Genomic DNA, 22,966 nt, shown 5'->3' on the forward strand with positions numbered 1-22,966 from the left:
CAGGGCTCCGCTCAGATGTCACTTCCTCTGTGACATCAACCCTGTCGGAATGTGTCCTTCCTTCTTGCTCTCATAGCATCTTGCTCTTGATGTGGTTTAGCAGCCGCATGTGACAGTGTCTCCCACAGATTCATCCTTGCCTTGTCTCGTGCTAGGCCACGAGCCCCTGCCCGCAGAGCGCGTCTCAACCATCCTTTCTCCTTAGTGCCCAGCACACTGCTTGAAAAAAATGAATCAGTGCCTGGGAAGGTTCTGGAAGAAGATGGGCTCGCTCAGTGTCGGGGAGAGCAGAAGACCCGGGGCTACCCTTGGGGAATTTGCATATTGAGGAAAGGAAGAGAAAGAGCTGTCAGAGGGGCAGCCGGGCGCCAGTTAGTACATTGCGGAAGCTGAAGAAGGAGAGAGGGGTTGTTCAGTCGTTCATTCATCTAGGCATTTACTTAGATGCATGTTTATTGAGCATTTATTGCTTGTCGGGCACGATTCTTGGTAACAAGGAACATCATGTGCTGCAGAGAACTTGGATGTGCATTTGCATCTAAAATAGAAAAACAGAAAAGTCAAAATCCTAAAAAACTTGATTTTCTGATGTGGTTTTTGTTTTGTTTTGTTTTGCTGTGCTGTGTGGCTTGCAGGATCTTAGTTCCCTGACCCAGGGGTCAAACCGGCCCCGGCAGTGAAAGCACCGAGACCTAACCATTAGACCGCCAGGGAGGTCCCTCTGATGAGGTTTAGAATTGAGTCTTCTTCCTATTATGTTCTGGTCAGTTATCTCCATCTCTCAGAGGAGATAAGACTAGTATGTAAGTATCACTATCCCCCAAGTCCTTGGTCACTACAGGGCCTCAGGTCTGTATTTTTCCTTATTCCCTAAGGATGTAAAGTCCAGCTAGCTGTAGGTTAGATAAAGTTAGACCCCAGTTTTCTAAACTGAATTTTCAAAAAAGTTGTAGGACCTTCTCAGCTATTTGGAATAGATTGTTAAGCTGATGTGAAGGCAGAGGGACTCCGCAGTCTTAGAAATCATAATGTTTTTCTGACGGGATACTTGGGGAAGCAACTAAATCATGGGAGAAAAGTTTAGCTGGAGTGAGAACATCTTACCTACTTTCTCTGAACACCTTCACCAGAGGGAAGTGTCCCATCCTTTCCTGTGGGGTCTCACTCACGAAGAGCCGGGTGATGGAATGCCACCTCCCTCCCAGACCCCCTGGGGGTCGTGTGCTTGGAAGCCTGACCACATCTTGATTGGAAGCCTTGACTGGATGTTGCATTTTCATGGTTACTGTTGTTGGCCAAAGATGAGGAGGCCCATGTCTACCTTATCCTGCTTTTAATAGTTTCTGGTAGTGCCTCCAGAACATTCCTATTTTGCATCTGTTTAGCCCCATCTTAACACAATTTAATTAGGCATGAATGCCAACGATTACTTATTGCCTGGATTGTGGCTTTCTCAGATCTTATTTGTTACTGCTAAAATAAAAGATGTTTCGGGACTTCCCTGGTGGTACAGCGGTTAAGAATCCGTCTTTTTTTTTTTTTTTTTGCAGTACGTGGGCCTCTCACTGCCGTGGCCTCTCCTGTTGCGGAGCACAGGCTCCGGACAGGCAGGCTCAGCGGCCATGGCTCACGGGCCCAGCCTCTCTGCGGCATGTGGGATCCTCCCGGACCGGGGCACGAACCCGTGTCCCCTGCATCGGCAGGCGGACTCCCAACCACTGCGCCACCAGGGAAGCCCAAGAATCCGTCTTTTCAATGCAGGGGACGCGGGTTCAATCCCGGTTGGGGAACTAAGATCCCACGTGCCGCGGGGCAACTAAACCTGCATGCCGCAACGAAAGATCCCTCACGCCCCCCAACTAAGACCCGACACAGCCCCCCCAAAAAAAGGTAAATAAAAATATAAGATGTTTCATTTTTTAAAAAATTTATTTTTTATTTATTTATTTTTGGCTGCATTGGGTCTTCGTTGCTGCGCGTGGGGCTTTCTCTAGTGGCGGCAAGCAGGGGCTACTCTTCGTTGCGGTGTGCAGGCCTCTCATCGCGGTGGCCTCTCTTGTTGCGGAGCATGGGCTCTAGGCGCATGGACTTCAGTAGTTGTGGCACTCGGGCTCAGTAGCTGTGGCTCGCGGGCTGTAGAGCGTGGGCTCAGTAGTTGTGGCGCACGGGCTTAGTTGCTCCGCGGCATGTGGGATCTTCCCGGAGCAGGGATCGAACCTGTTTCCCCTGCATTGTCAGGCGGATTCTTAACCACTGCGCCACAAGGGAAGTCCCAAGATGTTTCATTTTTAATTAATCAATTAATTAATATATTTATTGGCTGCGTGGCTTGGCAGATCTTAGTTCCCCGACCAAGGATTGAACCTGGGCCACCGCAGTGCACGCGCCATGTCTTCACTACTGGACTGCCAGGGATTTCCCAAGATGCTTCGCTTTAAACGATGGGAAAAAAAAATTAGCTTCTGACTCGACTCTAAGTCAGCATCCAAATGCATAAATTTAATTATTGTATATTCTGCTCAACTACCAAACAATCAAGATTTGGAGACACAGAGCCTTCGAGCTTTGCAGGCTGTCTGTCAAGTCGTTTTCAGAGTCACACTGTGGTAGGTGGAAGGTCAGGTGGGGGCGAAGTAGTTTCATTACTTACCTAGTGTTTCCAGCCTAGGGCTGCTGTGGCCCCAGTGGAGAGATGTATCAAGCGGTTTTGATGTGACCTGTAAATAAGGAGGAAAATGTGTTTCAAATAGTTTCTGTGAACATAATGGAATTTTGGATTACTGTACTTGTTTCTATCCACCTGGAGAGTGGATACACCCACTTCTTCCCCTGACAGCAGGGCGCTGAAGCTTTATGCTCTCAAACCCTCCCTGTCCCTTGGTTCTGTCCTTCCTGGTCTTCTCTTCATGGTGTCAGTAGAGGCATTCTCTCTGCTTTGCTGTAGCCTGCGTGGTTACTGACTTATTCCAAGATTTCTCCTGTCCTGATTATTTCCCTGAACTTGAATGCATCCCTTTTAAGACCTCTTACTTCTCCAAAGAAATGATTATGTGTATTCCTTTTGAATATGAATTCTTCATATTTGAGTCACATTTGCTCTGTTCTAACACTTGAAGGCCTAAGGCCTGAAGTATCTATTATTTAGTCTTTGAAAGTCACTGTTTCACTTTTATCAGGGTCTCACATGGTCACTTAGGGTAATTGGATTGCACTGATAGCATTAGAATTTGTAAAGCAATTAGTTGCTTTACTAATGACTAGCCCTGTTTTTTATCTTACTCATAGATGCTATCTTTTATTGATGTATACATAGATTGTTTCTTTCTTTCTTTTTTTTTTTGGAGAGCTATCCAGCAGTGGCCTCTCCCGTTGCAGAGCACAGGTTCCGGACACGCAGGCTGGCTCACGGGCCCAGCCGCTCCGCGGCATGTGGGATCCTCCCGGACCGGGGCACGAACCCATGTCCCCTGCATCGGCAGGCAGACTCTCAACCACTGCGCCACCAGGGAAGCCCGCCCTGTTGCTTTTTAAGATTCTTTCTCATTAAACTGAGAAGTCTTAGGAGATATCATCTATGTTCAATTGTATCCTGAGCTTTAACTTTGGTTGTATATTTGCTAGCATTGTAAAGCATGCAGAAGGGCCAGATGTAATAGCCAGACTTTTTTTTAAGATGTTGGGGGTAGGAGTTTATTAATTAATTAATTTATTTTTTGCTGTGTTGGGTCTTCGTTTCTGTGCGAGGACATTCTCCGGTTGTGGCAAGCGGGGGCCACTCTTTCATCACAGTGCGCGGGACTCTCACTATCGCGGCCTCTCTTGTTGCGGAGCACAGGCTCCAGACGCGCAGGCTCAGTAGTTGTGGCTCACGGGCCTAGTTGCTCTGCGGCATGTGGGATCCTCCCAGACCAGGGTTCGAAACCATGTCCCCTGCATTAGGCAGGCAGATTCTCAACCACTGCGCCACCAGGGAAACCCAACTTACTATTTTTAATAAACTCTTTCAAACATTAGAGAAAATAATATAACAAATACCCACGTAGCCACCAACCAGCTTAAGAAATAAACTATTAACGATATAGTTAAATATGTCTTTATATTTTTACCTCATATAAATGTATCCCCAAATAATTTATAATATTGTTTTACATATTTTTTAAGTTATATAAATGGCATCATATTCTACACATCCTTTTGCTACGTGCTTTTGCAGTTTTGATACTACATTTGTAAGATTCGTCTGTGTTGATTCACATAGCACTAGTTAATTCATCTTCACGTTGATAGTCACATGGTAGACCAGCATATGATTATACTAAAATTTATTTACTTTTCTTGTTGATGGACATGTAAGTTGTTTTCAAAATAATGTGTGTTTTTTGTTTTGTTTTGCTATTAAACATAATGTTGAAATGCAAATCAAAAACCACAGAGATAGGGACTTCCCTGGCGGTCCAGTGGTTAAGACTTTGCCTTCCAATGCAGGGGGTGTGGGTTGGATCCCTGGTCAGGGACATTAAGATCCCACATGCCTCGTGGCCAAAAAACCAAAACATAAAACAGAAGCAATATTGTAACAAATTGGCCTGGGAGCTAAGATCCCACATGCCTCATGGCCAAAAAACCAAAACATAAAACAGAAGCAATATTGTAGCAAATTCAACAAAGACTTTAAAAATGGTCCACATCAAAAAAAAAAAAAACAACCCCACAGAGATATTACTTCACACCCACTTGGATGGTTTTAATGAAAAAGGTGGCCAATAACAAATATTGGTGAGGTTAAGAAGAAACTGAAGCCGCATGCTTTGCTGGTGGGATTGTAAAATGGTACAGCCACTTGAAAAAAAGTCTGGTAGTTCTCAAAGTGTTAAACGTAGAGTGACGATATGACCCAGCAGTTCTGCTCCTAGGCATATATCCAAGGTAATTAAAAACACATGTCCAAATAAAAACTTGTACATGAATGTTCATAGTGGCATTATCCATAATAGCCGAAAAGTGAACCAAGTCAAATGTCCATCACTGATGAATGGATACACAAAGTATGGTGTATTTACACAATGGAGTATTATTTGGCCGTAAAAAGTAATGAAATCCTGATATGTGGTACATGTGGATGAATCATGAAAACATTATGTTAAGACCAGGAAACCAGATGCAAAAGGCCATGTATTGATTCCATTTGTGTGAACTGTCCAGAACAGGCAAATCCAGAAACAGAAGGTAGATTAGTATTTGCCGGGGGCTGGAGAGAGAGAGGAATGGTGACTACTGAGGATGTGGGGTTTCTTTTTGGGGTGATGAAATGTTGAGAAGTAAATGGGGATGTTGCACAGCTCTGTGAATATACTAAAAAGCACTGAATTGTAAGCTTTAAGCAGGTGGATTTTATGGTCTGTGAATTACATCTCAGTGAAGTTGTAAAAACAGTTTAAAAACTCATAATGCTACGTGAACTTTCTTGTACACAGTTCTGTGTGTACAGATTTTTCTGGGATTTATGTGAAAGATCAGATGTTTGTGCACCTTCACTGGATAGCACTGTTCCGGGTTATTGGCTGCACCAATTTACACTGCTCCCAGCTGCCTTTGAAAGTCTCTGTTGCTCCACATTCTCATCTGCACCAGCTGTTGTCAGGTTCTCTATATCATTGACTTCTCAGGCCAAGACTGTTATGGTTCCCAAATCGATTACTTGGTGTTCTCAGACAATGCCAGCAGTGCTGCATAGAATTCTTAGTGATTAGTTGTAAAATATCAAAGCCCAGGTAGCATATTGCTTGATGTTTGGGGCTTGTGCGTGACTAACTTCACATAAGCTTTATGGAAATCAAGAGGGGACTGGACACGTCTGTTGCAGAAAACCTTCCTAGCTTCGCACCAGACAACCGGGTCTCAACAATTCATGTTTGCGCAGCTCCGTTTGCATCTCATCTCAACCCTGTACATCTTCTCCCGCGGCCGTGCTCCCTCAGCAGGTATTTCATGCAGTAGCAGCTCTTTGTTCCCTGTGGCTTCTTAGTGGAAGAAGTTTTATACGTTGCACTAGGTGTTTTTGTTTTTTAATTCTGACTGAACATCTGGGGAAAAAACCCTTGGATCCTTTAAATGTATTTTCTATTTCAATCATAATAATTGCCACTTTTTCCTCTGGTTAGTATTGTGATGGTTTAAATGATTATTCCAAGAGCTGCTTTTTTTTTTTTTTTTTTTTTAAGTAAGGAGAGACTATTCAAAATGATTTTTGCAAGGGAGGAAGGGACTGTAGCAATAGGGGGAGGGGGAGTTTTGCAATAGGGAGAACTCTGTGGCTATGAGATCTATGAGTGTCTTAAGACCTGTTATTTACAGTATTATTCATGACTGATTTCAGAAATGTACCTATAAATGAATACTTTAATGGGTTCCTGTGTATTTAGTATGTTCCGTTGACTCTCTTTGTTGGCAAACTTAAGGCACTGAATAATTAAGAATTGGCTTAAGTGCTGTTGTATCAAACACCTTGACACTTTTTTGGTTTTTTGTTTGTTTTTTAAGGGTGATATATTTATCTTACTGCCATTTGTTTTTTATAATATACTGTTCAAGAGGGCCATTTTCACGAGAACATATCTAGGCATATCTTTGCCTAAGGCCTTTTCGAAACTGCAATTAGAAGAATGGAATTACACAACTTTTCATGGCATCCTTTTTTTTTTTTTTTTTAAATGAAAAGGCATAAAGAAGCGACATAGGAGTCCAGGGAGAAGAATGTTTTAGGAGACATTCAAGGCCAGTTCAAACAGTCTGTTGACTGAGAAAGTGGAGCTGATGATGTTTGTGTTTGCACGCAGTTGTCAATTTTCTGTCAGAAGCTTTTTGGCATTTGCTCTGGTCTTTCCACTGCCCTCTCGGCTAACCTGGAAAAATGACTTTGCTCTTGGCCTTCACCATAGCCTTTGAAAACAGATACTTTAAATTACTTTAAGACCTTGAATTGCCTTTCAGCCTTAAGAACTGTTAACCATGTCAGTGTGGCACATTAACAAGTAAAATTAGCTGGTGCTCTGGGAAGTAGGGTGGGCTAGTACTATTTATGTAGGCTGTCTCATTGAGTTTTTAAAAAATGTTCAGAGCAAGAAAGGTGAAACTTGGTCTCAAAAAGATAAAGGTTTCTTTCTGCTTAATTCTTAATTAAATAAAGACTTTGGCATGTCGTAATCAAAATTTCCATGAAAATTTGGCAAGATAATTCTGAAGTTTATCTGGAAGAGTCAATCAGAATGTCTTCAGAAATAGCCAGGAAAATTCCCCAAAGCCCAATGAGGTGGGTCTTGCCCTACCAGATGCCGAAACATAGTACCTATAGTAAAGTAATTGAAATCCTATAGTACTGATACGGGAATAAATATTATAGATCAGTGAAAGAAATAGAGATTCCAGAAACAGACTTAAGTACAAATGGGAATTTAATTTTGATAAAGGTGGCATTTCAAATTAATAGGACAAAAATGGACTGATTTATCAATGGTGTTGGGACAGTTGGTTCTTTACTTGGGGGGAAAAATTAGAGCCCCTAATTCTCACCATCCACAAAAATAACTTCCAAAGAATCAAAGAACCGTGTGTGTGTGTGTGTGTGTGTGCACACGCACACGTGCATATATATAAAATTGTTTTTAAGAAGGAAATACAGGTGAATATTTTTATAACTAGGAAAGAAGGGGTGGGAGAGAAAGGGCTTCCTGAGCAAAATGAAACTCAGAACTTCCATATGACAAAAGACATCATAAAAAAATTTGAAAGACAGATGACAGATTAGGAAAAAGGTTTATGATTAAAGGATTAATATCAAGAGAAATGAATTCTTCATACAAGCAATTTTTTTATTTTTAAAATTTATTTGTTTAATTAAATTGATGTATAGTTGATTAACAATGTTGTGTTAATTTCTGCTGTATAGCAAAGTGATTCAGTTATACATATATGTATATATTCTTTTCTTTTCCATTATGGTTTATCATAGTATATTTAATATAGTAAGTTCCCTGTGGTATGCAGTAGTACCTTGTTGTTTATCCATTCTGTATATAATAGCTTACATTTGCTAACCCCAGTCTCCTATTCCATCCCTCCCCCAACCCCCTCCTCCTTGGCAACCACAAGTTCTCTGTGTCTGTGAGTCTGTTTCTGTTTCGTAGATAGGTTCATTTGTGTCATATTTCAGATTCCACAGATTAGTGATACCATATGGTATTTGTCTTTCTCTTTCTGACTTACTTCACTTAGTATGATAATCTCTGGGTCCATCCATGTTGCTACAAATGGCATCATTTTGTTCTTTTTTTATGGCTGAGTAATATTCCATTGTATATATGTACCACATCTTCTTTATCCATTCATCTGTTGATGGACATTTAGATTGTTTCCATGTCTTGGCTATTGTGAATAGTCCTGCTATGAACATGGCGATGTGTGTATCTTTTTGAATTTGAGTTCATACAAGCAATTTTTAAGAATTTAACCATCCAAAAGAAAAATGAAGAAAGGCTGCAAATGGGCAGCTATTTGTATGGTTAACAAACATATGACATAAGATCCATACGGAATTGCCAGGGACCCAGAATAGCCAGAACGGTCTTGAACAGAAGGTAGGAGGACTCACACTTCGTGATTTGAAAATTCACTACAGAGCAGTGGTAATCAGGACAGTGTGATATTGGCGCAAAGATAGACATATAGGTCCATGGAGGAGAATTGAGAGTTCAGAAAGAAACCCATCTATCTATGATCAACTGATTTTTTTAAAAAATTATTTTATTTTTAGCTGCGTTGGGTCTTCGTTGCTGTGCATGGGCTTTCTCTAGTTGCGGTGAGTGGGGGCTACTCTTTGTTGCCATGCGCGGGCTTCTCATTGCAGTGGCTTCTCTTGTTGCGGAGCACGGGCTCTAGGCATGCGGGCTTCAGTAGTTGTGGCACGTAGGCTCAGTAGTCTGCGTATTGTATGATTCCATTCATATGAAGGCCCAGAATAGGAAAATCTATGGAGATAGAAAGTAGATTATTCATTACTTAGGGCTGAGGGGAAGGAAGCTCGGAGGTAGAGGGGTGACAACTAAAGGCTATGGACTTTCTTTTTGAGATGACAAAAACTTTTTATAATTGACCGTGGTGATGGATTCACTTATCTGTGACTATACTTAAAAAAACAAAACGCTGAAAAGTAAGCATACCATTGAATTATGTACTTTAAATGGGTGTGTTGTATGGTATGTGAATTGTGTTTCAGTAAAGCTGTTGAAAAAAATGAGAAACTGCCCACTTTCATTATTAATCAGAAAAATGCAAATCGAAACATTATTTTTGGTCAAAGCTTTAATAGAAATTTAAAAATTGGTTCTGTCAAATGTGGGTTCTGGTATGGAGTTGAGACACTGGGCACTCTTAAAACACTGTCTTGTGAATGTTAAAGCCTTTTCAGAAGGCAGTTTGGCAGAATTTATAAAAATATATGCAAATTATTTGGCTCCCAAGTTTTCTTTCCTTATATTGGCACATGTGCTGAAAGATGTTTGTACAGAAATGTTCTTTGATTTGTTGCTTTAGTGAGAAAAAATTAGAACAAACCTAAATTTATATAAATAGGGGAATGGTTAAATAAATTATGTATTCATAGCGTGACAATCTTTTGCAGTTGTGAACAAAAGAGTAGACCTGCATAGACCTGTATTAACATGGAAGGTCTATAAAAATATTGTGAAAGAAAAGTACACAGAAATACATATAATATGTCCCTATTTATGCTTTAAAAAATCCTAAAAGAGAAAAATCTGTCCATATAGAAGTATATAACTGTTTAGACAACATTTTAGAAGGATATACACCAAACTGTAGATAGTTTTCATTTTTTCTTATTCTTACAATAAAAATATACTCTTATGTTACTGGATTACTTAAAAAAAATCAGTTGGAAGAAAAAGGCTATAGTATAAGCTGGTAGTGGATAGACCCTTGGGCTGGGAGTTAGGAACACTGCTGACATAGACTTAAGCCCCATCAAGTGATTTTATTCTCATATCTCACCTAACTCAGGATCAGGGAGGAGGATTGGTAGCCATGTTCCTCCCCATTATCACTTCCTGAGCATTACTTTCAGTACCTCTTGTAACAATAAAACACTTTCTGCTCCTTTGATTTCGCATGCCATTGAGCTGTGCCATCTTCTCACCCCTTATTCATCAAAGACAACTCATAACTTCCATCTAGTTACTGTCAGACCATCGGACACTCTGGCCTCTTATTAACTTCCTCGTTTTGGGTGACTTATCCCTCCGCCTTGCTCTGTCACCCACTTCCAGTCACCCCCAACACGGTTCTCACCTAGACTGCTCTTCCTCTAAGCGCCTGGCTTTTTGACCATCACGGTAGCTGCTGACTCAGTCACTCCCATTATAACCCAGTTCTTATTGGGACTCCCAGTTCCTCCCCCATCTCTCCTCACGTCAGCTTCCCTTATCTTGCTTAGATTCTGTGTGCACTCTGTAATGCTTTCCCTGAATCCTAAACTCCTTTATCTCTGAAATGTTTGAATTTATCTGGTAATGTCCTAACTCTGGATGAACCCAAGTCTCTGATTTCTCTTTGGTTCCACCGAAGCGGTGGAAAAATCACAAAATAGTACAGATTTTTACCACTTTACATTTATGGTCACCAAGTTCAAACAGGTCCTTACCATTGTCTGGAAATGCTGTTATGTTTTCTCTGGTCAGCTCACCACGCCTTCCCTGAAAAGATCATTTCACACCTCTCTGCTTTCCTGCCCTTCTCACCACTGGGCTTCGTCCTCTCTCTTCCACAGCTGATGCCGCCTCCTACTGCTCTGCCTCCTAGCACAGAATCTCCCACCTGGCTTTCGTCTCCAGCGCTGCCCCAAGTAGAGCTCTTTAAAGAGCTTTGACACGGGGCTGTTGGGGCACAGGGCTGAGAGCTGGTTCAGTGAGGAGGCCCAGGGGCAGACGGATGGGCTTGAATGCTGTCATCTTCGTTTTCAGCCTGTGACCTTGGGCAAGCTGTCTAACCTTTAAGGAATGAGAATAATAATAATATCCTCCTTAAAAGCTTTCTAGGAGGATTAAATGAATTAATGTATGGGACAGTGCTTAACCCATAGTACTAAAAAATTTACTGGTTAATATTGTTTGATATTACTATTTATTAATTAGAATAATTACTATTCTGTTCATTATATAAAATATAATTATATAAACTCAAATCATTATATTAAATATTTAATTACTAGTACATTTTATAATATATTGACTAAATATATTAATTAAATAGATTAATATTTAATATGATAAACAGTATTATGATTACTCCCACCACCACTTCCATTACTGTTATGGTTATTACTGCTGTTTCACAGATAAGATAGAAAACAGAGAAATTAGATGAGAATTTCTTTACCTTTTCACCTCCAAACCACTCTGCCTTTGTCTACAGCATTCTCTGTTCCTTCCCTCCTGTTGCAGTGGCAAAGGTGTTTCTTCCATCTAATCCTTCCATCTTCGTTTTAGAACCTTTCTCCACAACCAAACACTGTTCAGTCTTTCTTCAACCTTTTCCTTTTATTTTGACCCTTCCAAATGACATTAACCATGCTGGCCTCTTCCATTGTACAATAACACGCCCCCCCGCCCAGCCTCTCCCCAGCCTCTAGTTGTCACCCTGTCTCTTCCCTCCCTTTCTTAGCTGTATTTTCCAAGGCTTATCCGTGCTTTCCTTTCCACTCACTCGTCATTCCATTCCTGTCACACCTCTGCCTCGTTGCTGCGTTGAAGCACTCCGTGCTGAGGGCATCTGAGGCCGGTGGGTGCGCCTGATGCCAACATTTCTGTTCTTTGTTTCACCTGATGCTCAGCAGCATCAAGCACTCTCTCCTTCCTTCTTGACGCCTTTTGATTCTGTGGCTTCCGTGATCAGTGTTTCTCTCTTTTCTTCTCTGGCTGCACCTTCCTTGCTTGCGTGTCCTTTTCTACATGGTTTTTAGAGGCTAGAATGTCTCAGCCAGCACGTCAGGATGGCTGAGTGGTCTAAGACTCCAGACTCAAGGTGTGTACCCTAGAATGGCTCGAAGCTTGGTGCTAGGTCTTCTTTTGACTCCATTCTCTTCCCATCTCTTGTCCACATGCCCAGCTTCAAATAGTCCTCAAAAAACATTGGCTGCTGTCACCATTGTTAACATTATTTGCCAACCTTCCCCTTCCTTAGAGGACTGTTAAGAAGACCCCTGGGAATATATTTAAATATTGAATATTTTGGTAAAATGAATGGCATTATATTATAATTTACTTATATCTTATTATTCCACTGAAATTAATCTGGCTCTAAAACACAATAAAACCCAATCCTGTTGATCAGCTTTATTACAGTAATATATTATTGGAATAAAAAAGTTGTTGATATGATGTGTCTAGAATTACCTTGTTAAGAATTAGTAATCATCAGAGTGTCCACATTGAGCAATGTTCAGACACTATACATGAATAGCCATTTCCAGGCACTGAAGAAGATGATATGGATAATAATAGTAATAACAATGACAATGACAAGAATTCAGCATAGTCCTAACAGAAATATCTTCTGTATGTTGTTTCCTGTTCCTTAAATTCAGCAGATTTTCATAGGATATGATCTCATGGCCTAAAAGAAGGAAAGAGACCTCTGGAGAAACTGACAATCCTAAGTCGGTACATCACACCCACACCCACACCTACACATACATATACACACATACACACACAGAGACACCCCCCTACATACACATTACACACACACACACACACACACAGACCTAGACACAGAGACACACATACACACACACACACCACATTCACACATACATATAAACACAGACACGCACATACACACACCAGAAAAAGCAAAAACACAAAAACCAAGGGCAAACAAATTGTAATGTCATTTCCATAGCAACAAGCTGGGATTTTTGAAATGTGACGTCAACTTAGAAGATGAAAGTCTTCTACTCCGTGTGTCATCATGTTAGTGTCACCTGGTAGATGGTGATCTGGGTCTTCACTGGACTCTTTTCATAGTTGTTACAACATTTGACTGATTTTGATGACATTAAATTGCCTTTCAGGAAATGTTCATCATTTAGTTACTTTGAAGTCCCTCCCCCACCAACCTGTTCTTCCAAAACAGTTCTGACTTCTTTAAGAGACGGTCAGGCGCACTGGGCGGCCCAGTATTCCCGGGGACAAGGGTGCTTCCGTCAGAGCAGTGTTGTGTCTGGTGCGGCACATAGCTTGCCTGGCAGAGGTCTGGGCAGAGGGGCAGATTCCCCAGGCCTGCTGGGCGTGGCATGGTGGTGCTTGGGTTTCCCTTAGGGTGCTGACGAGCTCAGAAAGCATCCCTCTCTCAGTGGCCTTGGAGACGCCTTTCGATCACTATTTGCTTACGAGTTTAAGAGTAGGATCAGAAAAGGGCTCCCCCTTTCCTTCTTGCTCCTTGCCATATGCAGTGCTACGCTGGTGCCATTTCAGAGTTCGTTGTTCAACCCACTCTCTCCCCTGGTACCAAACACAGATCACGTTGTGTAGATTGAGGTGGGAGATGAACCTCTGAATGACTAAAAGCTGGTACTGTGATCGTCACCGTGTGGACTCTGACACTTCTGCTTCCGGCTAGCGGTGCCAGGACACCCTGTGTGCTAGCGGTGCCAGGACACCCTGTGTGCTCACTGGACGTGCCTGGGGATGAATGTTAACATGACGGACTGTATTAAAATAGGATATTAGAAATTGTTAATTGTTTTCGTATTTAGTTAAAGTCACACATTTGTCCTATAACCAGCAGATTTCTATCCTAGTTAAACTTGATGTGTTAGGTTACATTCTAAATAGTTACTGGTACCATTAAGCAAATGTGTATTGAATGCTTTCTGTGTGTAGAGTGCTATTCTAAGGCCTGGGGATACACTGAGTAAGTCACAGTCTCCTTGGAAGGAGTTTAGCCTGGTGGGCAAGTTGACAGTCAGCGATAAGTACAATAAGATGCAAGGCGCTTGGAGACGTGGGCGGTGGTAACTGAGTCTGCTAGGATGGGAGGGACAGCGAGGCGGGCTTCATAGAGGAGGTGATGTGTGGACTAGGTCACTGAGACCACATAGAAGCTCTAAGCAGGGAAGACATTCCAGGCAGAGGAAACGCGTGTGCAGATGTGTGTGGAAATGTGGCACGTTTGGAGACTCATCATGGTAACGGCGTATGATAGCTGGTAGCAACATGTGTGAGCGGGTACATTGACTGGTCCCGTTCCAACCTCTGTACACATATGAAGTCAGGTAGTCCTCATAACAACACTGTGAGAAAAATACTGCTGTTCTTCTTCTTTTAAAGGTAAGGTAGCCCAGGCAGAGAGAAGGAACTTACCTAGGGCCTTAGAGCCATTAAATTTCACAGCTGGCATTTGAACTCAAGCTTTCTGGCCAATGCTCTAAATTGGGTGTCAGCAAACTAGAGCCCACAGGCCAGATCCAGCCCACTTTCTGGATTTGTACATCCTACAAGCTGAAAATGGATTTTGCATTTTTAATTGGTTGAAAAAAGAAAAAGAAGAACAATATTTTGTGATGTGAAATTTATATGGAATCTAAATTTCAGTAGCCATGAAATTTTCGTGGAGCACAGCTACCCTCATTGGTATTGTCCATGGCTGTTTTCACACTGCAGGCAGAGTTGAGTGTTTGTGGAGACTATATGGCCTGCAAAGCCTAAAATACTCTCGGGCTCTTTACAGAGAAGGTTTGCCATCCCCTGCTCTAAATCAATGCACCAGACTGCCTCATAATGCATTTTGTTTTATAAAATCACACAAAGCCCGTGTGTTAACAGCAGTACTTGGATTTCCGTACTAACCTCTTTAAACATCTACTTTCGTATTTGTTATCTCTTATGTCCTCCCATCAACCCTGCGGTCGGAGGAGGGTACAGTTTGGTGCTTGCTCTCTTACAGCTCGGAAACTTCGCTGTGGAGAGATCGGGCTGGGCTCTGGCATTTGTGTTGCATCTTCTGCTTGTGTCGTACCTTGTGCTGCCCCCCCTTCTGTTCTGAAATGTGCCCTCCACCTCTGTCCTGAATGTGCCCGTGCTCACGCTTGGGCTCGGCCTGTCCACGAATGAGGTGATGGAGACCGTTGAAAGAGCCCACGCTGCCCTTCACCTTCAACACGTCTGCAGCAGCAGCTGACCTACCCGACCTTGGCGAGGGTTGCCTAATCCTGGGTGCACTGCCCGCCAAGTGCTTCAGGAGCCTGGGGTTTGATTACAGATAAGCAAGCACTTGCCGTGAAAGGAGACAGGGACAATTCTCATTTTTATTTCCGTAAAGGGATGCCATTGCATAGCTGGGCTATGTCTTCAACTTAAGTAAATTTTTAATCATTTTTCAGGTTTTCACTTGTGCATTATTCTACCTCTGGAACATGAGGTTTCTTTTTGCTATTCCTGATCTTTTCCTGGGCTTAGTAATGCCTTCTCTTAACAAGTAAAAAACAGAAGCTCTCCTTGTTACCTTGGCAATACCACTAAGCTAGTCAGAGAGGGTGGAGTCTAACTCTTCCGTGTGTGTGACCTCAAGGGATGTTTGTGTTATTTATTGATTTGTACTATTCATTCCACTGCCTTACCTCCAGGACTTAGCAGTCTGAGAGTTGGACTATAGGCCGTGTTTCTTAAATTATTTAGATTGATGCTTTCAGGAAAAAAAAAAAAAGTTATTTCGATTTCTAAAGTCTTAACCGCTATTACCTTCTCTTTGAGCCCCAATAGTGAATTTATATTATCAGCAAAATTGATTATCCTTAAAAAACTAAAAACAGAGTTGCCATATGATCCAGCAGTCCCACTCCTGGGCATATATCTGGAGAAAACTCTTAATTCAAAAAGTTACATGCATGCCAATGTTCATAGCAACAGTGTTTACAATAGCCAAGACATGGAAACAACCTAAAGGTCCATCAACAAGGTGTGGTATACACATACACACACACACGAGAATATTACTCAGCCATAAAAAAGAATGAAATAATGCCATTTGCAGCAACATGGATGGACCTAAAGATTGTCATACTAAGTAAGCCAAAGACAAATATATGATACCACTTATATGTGGAATCTAAAAAAGATGATACAGATGAACTTATTTACAAAACAGAAATAGACTCACGGACATAGAAGACAAACTTATGGTTACCAAAGGGGAGGGGGGGAAGGATAAATTAGGAGTTTGGAATTAACATACACGCACAAATATATATAATATAGATAAACAACAAGGTCCTACTGTATACCACAGGGAACTATATTCAATATCCTGTAATAAACCATGATGGAAAAGAATTTGAAAAATAATATATATATAAATATATATATGTATAACTGAGTCACTTGGCTGTAAACCAGGGAACTAACACAGCAGTGTAAATCAGCTCTACTTCAATTTATTTATGTATCTATGTATTTATTTATTTAGGCCCCGTTGTGCAGCTTGTGGAATCTCAGTTCCCCCAACCAGGGATTGAACCTGGGTTACGACAGTGAAAGCACTAAGTCCTAACCACTACAGCACCAAGGAACTCCCTACTATACTTCAATTGTAAAAAATACAATACTTCTAATAAATAAAACAACAACAACAAAAATTGATTATACCCAGAGTTGGTCTGTTAAGGCCCAGCAGAAACAAGATGCTGCCTTAAGAAAGGTCAACTATGATTCTGCTCGTAGCCAGCGTTTCCTTGGCCACAGGCCAAGGTGCAGAGGTCAGAGCAAGTTGGAAAGCAGTCCTCTGTGTCAGGGGTCAGATGCCTCAGGGATGCAGCTCAGACACCTACAGCGATGGGCCTCACAAGTGCAGACGTTTGTCTAGACCCAGTGAGTGAAGCACATAAGGTGTGTGCTTTCCCCATGTGCAGAATCTACTTCAAAAGAAAAATAAGGCTGTGCGCACGCATTGAGCGCTAGTTAATGATATGCACGGTGAAGGGTTTCGGGGAGTTGTGGCAAAGGTCTGAGTCGGTGAGGGGTGGGTGTGTGGTACAGCAAGTCTAGTGCAGGGTTCGTGGTGGGCTACAGGCTGGGAGGAAGTTGAAGTTCTTTGAACTTCTCTGTATGTTTGAATGTTTTCATGATACAGTACCTGGGGAGAGCGGCTAGGGCACGTAGCGGGCAGGGTGGAACCCAGTGGGGATGGCGGGGCGTCGGGAGCTCACGCTCTGCCCGGAGGCGGCACCTGCTGCTCGACTCCGAACGCTCGTCGCTTTGTGGGAATCTGGCCCCAGCATGGCCAAGTGTTCTTGTTTTCTAAACGCCTCAAACTGTAATTTTTAATGTGAAAAATCTTTTTTTTATAATGCCACATGGCCCAACAAAATGCTTTTAATTTACCAACTCCTTTCCTATCCCAGAGATTTAAACTTTAGAGAAAAAATTGGAGGTGTTCTCTTGGTTGTAGAGTCACCGCTGTTGTCACTAACATGTGACTTTAGAGAGATTTCAGCTGCAGCTGAGATCTGATCCGTAACCTCAGCTCCCCAGCTCTGTGGGCTGCTGTTCAATAATGCTTTGCCAGGGCCGGGCCACAGCACTCCTGACACTGACCCAGCTGGGGCTTAGCTGCGGGGCCGGGGAAGCTGCGAGGTCAGGCTTCTTGGCCTTGGTTTTCCTGAGCTCGCTTGGGGGTGGTGTCAGAGGGGAAGGGCAGCAGGCAGTACCCGCTGCACGTGGCAGTCACTGAGGCCTTGAGAGAAATTAGCGCTGCCTGGGAATCAGGCACAGAAAAGACTTCTAAGACTTGCTTAGAATCCCTGTTTTGGCTCAGTGGTGTCACAGTCCACGCAGGGTCCTAAGCTCCTAAAAGCCTGTGTCACCCCTTTTCACCTTTGGCGCTCTGACAGGCCACCCTGTCCCTTCCGCCTCAGGAGCGCTCCTCAGACCCATCCCTTCTCTGTCTCCACCGACAGTACGTTCCTTCAGGACTTCACCCTCCCTGGCCTCGGTTGTGGTTCCCAAGAGGTGTCTCCGTCGGGAGTTTTTCCTGCCGGCGGGTCAGGCTTCATGTTCCCACTGCAGTTCTCACTCTCGGACATTTTTTTTTTCTTTTTTTGCGGTACGCGGGCCTCTCACTGTTGTAGCCTCTCCCGTTGCGGAGCACAGGCTCCGGACGTGCAGGCTCAGCGGCCATGGCTCACGGGCCCCGCTGCTCCACGGCATGTGAGATCTTCCCGGACCAGGGCACGAACCTGTGTCCCCTGCATCGGCAGGCGGACTCTCAACCACTGTGCCACCAGGGAAGCCCTCTCGGACAGTTTTGATGGTCTCACCCCCTGGCTTCAAAACCTCAGGCCCTCCCTGCTGCCTTCAGGATAAGGTTAAAGTCTTTATAGGGGGATACGGGGCCTTCATTGCTGCCAGTCTCCCCTACCAGCCTCTCCTCCTTCCATGTCCCATTAGCCTGCAGGGTCAAGTTCAAACTCTTCAGTCTGGCAGATGGAAGCCCTGTTCAGATTTTCATGTATGCCCCGCCCCCCGACTGAGTACAAACAGGCCAAACTTCTCACCATTCCAAAAAACTTTTTTTCCTCTCCTCTGGATCTTTGTATGTCCTGTTCCCTTTCTTCTGATTCTCTTCATCCCTGCGCTTTCAGCTGGCGATGCCTCGTCCTTTATGACGCGGGTGAATAATATCCATTTGGGAGGTGCTCCCCGTCACCCCCAGACAAAGTTAGTGACATCGTACTCTGAGCTCTAACACTGTACATGTCTCTTATTTTATGTTAGAGTATGATTCCTCTTGCATGTATCATTTAAATGACTTTTTCTACCACTAAATGGTAAAGTCTTACTCATTTTTGATTCCTGCCTCTCTTCCTAAGCACTATGTCTGGCATAGTATAGGCCTCAGTAAATGTTTGTTACGTGAATGAATGAGAAGTGCTTCACGCTCAAGGGACACGTCACTAAGATAAAGTCTTAACCTGTTCTTTGGTGATGTGTCAGTGTCAGGTCTGCAACTTAAATCTGTCTTCTCAGATTTTCTGCCTGTGCTAACAGCAGACCTGATGGGCCTCTACAGCAGCGACTCTGTTACGTTTGTACAACCCGGTCTGCGGGCCCGGAGCCCCCTTGTGAGCTGTTCTTCCAGTCCTGGCTTGTCGTCCTTCCTTTCCTCTAGTCCCACCTCTCGTTTACTTCTTCTCTTTCTTACTAACAGAACCCGACTTCTGTGGCCTGTTGGCATCTATTGGAACTTACATAGAGTTTATACTATATTTGTGTTTATTTTAAATGAAGTATATAATTTTTGCCCTTTCTTGTGCTCTTAGAGACTAAACAAAAATAATAATATACTGTTAATAGTCACAGTAGCAGCTAACACTTCCATAGCATCAAACTATATACTGGGCACTAAGTGCTTTTGTGTACCTTAGCTCATCTGTGACCCATGATGTAGGTACTGTGATTGGTACGATAATTTTGCAGATGAGGGAACGGAAGCATACAGAGACCACTTGTTTCGAGAACACAGAGCTACTGATTGGTCGTCCCAGGGTTTGCAGGCAGTCTTAATTCCATAGTCCGCACTGTAGACTACCGCACTGTACCTGGTAGGGTTGTGTGATTGCGTTCCCTGCTGCCTCTGCAGTGTAGGACCCTGCCCATGGGAAGACATGACACAGACTAATATATTAGTAGCTTTGCCTGTGCAAAACTCTGGATGAAAATGCGGGGAAAATAATCACTTCTTGCTTAATGTCTTCTTTTAGGAATAAAATTTGCTGTACTGATTTATACTTTGAGAGTCTGACCTTCCTGTAATTTCTTTGTGGCTTTTACTCCTTACCCAGCTCAGGTCCCAGAATTGCCTGCCTTCCTTTTTTGAGGCTTACTTGACAGCGTGGAACATTGCCCGTGCCCTTGCTTTCAGACCATACTCTTGTGGCTTGTGAAATACTTGTTTATGGGCACAGAGTGATCTGGAGTTAAACAGAAAAATCGCTCTCCATGGGACAGCAGTTTACATGCCAACTGGCAGCAGGGTGGACCTTGGGCTGCGGTTAGGACAGGTAGCCAAGCTATGAGGGAGGTTTCTAATCTAGCCTCATGCTAATAAACAGAGTGGTAACCCAGGCACTTTAAATGGGATCTTTGTGTTTTGCATTTAGTCTAGTCAGGAGTGACCAACTCACATCAACCAGTTGGCCACATTCCTCATATGAAATTATTGCAGAGCTAGACTAATGTCAGTTTACCCTGTATATGCTAAAGCAACGTCATTTTTAGGAAGATAGTGTCAGGTATTAAAAATGTTCCATCACACACACACACACACACACACACACACACACACACGGGGCTTCCTTGTCGGTCCAGTGGTGAAGACTCCCCACACCCAATGCAGGGGGCACAGGTTCGATACCTGGTTGGGGAGCTAAGATCCCTCATGTCACACAGCGCAGCCAGGAAAAAAAAAAGTTCCATGGGCCAAGTGGTATCTTGAGCATGGCCCGTGAATACTGTTTTGGGTGCCTCTAAATTGGTAGGTAGAAAACTTAGGTGATTCCACAACTGAGTATGTGACCTTAAGTACTTCATTTAACTTTTCTGGGCTAGTTTCTGCATCCGTAGAATGCGAAGTCGTAATGCTGACTGTTCCAGCTGCCACATTCCTTCCTTCCTTCTACAGCTTTGTTATAGTCTACTTTTCCCAGGGAACCTCTGTTGATCTAGTCTGTTAAGGTGAGTCATTTCATGACTTGGTAAGCCTCAGCCCTTATGTGCACAATCTGTAAGAAGATAATCTCTCCAAGGGCTTTCTTATTGCTATACAAGTGTCAGGCTGATTTAGCCATATATACTCTTTTGATCTGAGAGAAACTCATGCTTGGAATTTACCACAATTATTAGGCCTTATTTATTGTTCCTCAATATTAAGATTATCAATGAGTGACAGATAGAGATTTGGAGACTGGAACTATAAAACTTCTGTTTGAGAATAACCATGGGCTTTGAGAAGATGCAGCTTTCATTTCCTGGGCCCTTTCTTCATCTTCTTTCTTCTTCTTGACTTTTCAAAAACCTGCCTTGATGACAAAAGTTAGGTCAGCTGTATATAGCCTTTATAGTACAGAAGTTGCCAAGGTGATACCTGTAAGAGAACTTAATGGGCTTTTCTTCATTTAAATGCACGGGGAAGGTTGAGGGAAACGTTATTAGAAGGGTTAGGGCTTGCGGCACTTTGAGGATGTCCTATTAGAACCCAGAATGAACATATTTTTGAAATTTGAATACGGCCAACCCTTAGACAGTATAATACTTGCTCTTAACTGAAGGAAGGTGTTCTCTGGTCCCAAATTATGAACACTTACAGTCTGGGGATAGCATGCCAGTTTATCGAGAACAAGAATCTTAGTGTACACTCCATGGAAAATTCTTTCCTTCTGATGTCTGTGTTGGCTCTCTCTCCTGAAAGGCCTCAGATCTGTGTCCAGAGCCTGCCTGACCACTGAGTACATAATCAAATATAGTTCTCACCATCTGGGAGCCAAACTGTCCATGCCAGTGGGGCTGTGAGTCTCACACAGAGCTGACAGTGGCTGGGTCACCTGCCTGTCGGAGCAGACTGCTGATATGATTCTCACTTCAGTAGTGGTTACACTGTATCACGGGCGGAATGGAAGGTTTGACTCAAGCACTGGGTCAGGCGGTATGAACTACAGTAAGGTAAAGCCTTCTCGTGCTGATCTGCTGATGGTTGAGATTTCCAGATGTACTGACTTCTTTATCACCTTGAATCTGTTCGTCTGAATTCTTGTCACACGGTGAGGCTGCCCTGCTGGAGCAAGGGGACTTTGAGCTCAGACACGCTGTGTCCACAGTGGGCTCACCATGAATGAGTGAGTCCGCTCACTCACTGCCCCCCCCCCCGAGTGTCAGCTCCAGTCCTCGGCCAGAGCACCTGCAGCAGCGTGCCTAACGCAAGCACTTGGTCAGCTCTTCCAGGGCAGTTGCTCTTTGGGCTGAAAATTGATCGAAAAACCTTCTAAAACCTTCTGTTAAATGCAGCTGTATCTTAAGAAGTGGTATAATTAATTTTTTGACCAGCTTTCATCTGGCAAAGAAGGGTGACCCGCTGCTGTGACTTTTGTTAGTACCAGGGTGTGAGGACGTGGCAGGCTCTCTAGGTTCTGACTTCCTGTTCCGCGCCAGTCATATTAGTTTCCTGCGGCTTCTGTAACACATCACCAGGAACTTCGTGGCTTAAAACAACAGAAATCTATTGTCTCACAGCTCTGGAGGCCAGAAGTCTGAAATCAGGGTGTTGATGGGACCACACTGCCTCTGGAGGCTCCAGGGCAGAAACCTGTTCTTTGCCTCTCCCAGCTCCTGGTGACGGTCGGCGTTCCTTGTGGCCGCATCACTCCAGTCTCTGTCCCCGTGGGCACACTGCCACCTCCTCTTCTGCCTTTGTCAGATCTCCCCCTGCCTGCCTGCCTGCCTCTTAGTTGGACACTTGTCATTGGACTTAGGGTCTCACCTCAAGACCTTAACCTCATTACACCTGCAAAGACCCCTTTTCCAAGTCAGGTCACACTCTCCAGTTCCAGGGGTTAGGACATGGACATATCTTTTTGGGGCCACTGTTCAACACACCGCATCAAAGGAACGGAGATCTGTGAACACGACAGAATGTATGGGAGGCATCAATATACAGCGTCCTCAGTGTAGCCCCAGCCCGTACTTGGATGTGCCGCATGATTTTGGTGGGATTAGTCTGGAGAGAAGCCTTTGGTGAGTCCAGATAACCGAGAATCAACAGAACGTATAGAAAATGTGACTTTCTGTGCCTTTGGGCATTCGTTCTTTGTATTCAGCAGACATCTTTTGGTGTCCTACTAGGTGCC

General features: G+C 43.4%; 1 protein-coding gene and 1 long non-coding RNA gene across 23 annotated transcripts in view; one reads left to right on the forward strand and one right to left on the reverse strand.

The window, feature by feature from the left end:
• PPP1R12B (protein phosphatase 1 regulatory subunit 12B) overlaps window positions 1–22,966 on the forward strand; it is a 208,429-nt gene that overhangs the window by 21,102 nt on the left and 164,361 nt on the right. The window contains exon 1 of one of the 22 annotated variants that reach the window (XM_067729931.1): window positions 21,756–21,785. The exons of 20 other annotated variants lie outside the window; for them this stretch is intronic. In XM_067729931.1, coding sequence (XP_067586032.1) covers window positions 21,771–21,785 — 15 coding nt within the window. In that variant the 5' untranslated portion in view covers window positions 21,756–21,770. Of the gene's footprint in view, window positions 1–21,755; window positions 21,786–22,388; window positions 22,854–22,966 lie in introns of those variants that run through there. One more of the 22 variants, XM_067729934.1, reaches the window with a different exon arrangement.
• Window positions 7,996–11,716, reverse strand: LOC137212302 (uncharacterized). The gene is made up of 3 exons (XR_010937436.1): window positions 11,449–11,716; window positions 10,715–11,060; window positions 7,996–9,023 (listed from the first exon to the last, which is right to left on the reverse strand). It is a non-coding gene; the product is annotated as an uncharacterized lncRNA (long non-coding RNA).

Source organism: Pseudorca crassidens, chromosome 2 (genome assembly GCF_039906515.1).
Source record: "Pseudorca crassidens isolate mPseCra1 chromosome 2, mPseCra1.hap1, whole genome shotgun sequence".
Classification (NCBI taxonomy): domain Eukaryota; kingdom Metazoa; phylum Chordata; class Mammalia; order Artiodactyla; family Delphinidae; genus Pseudorca; species Pseudorca crassidens.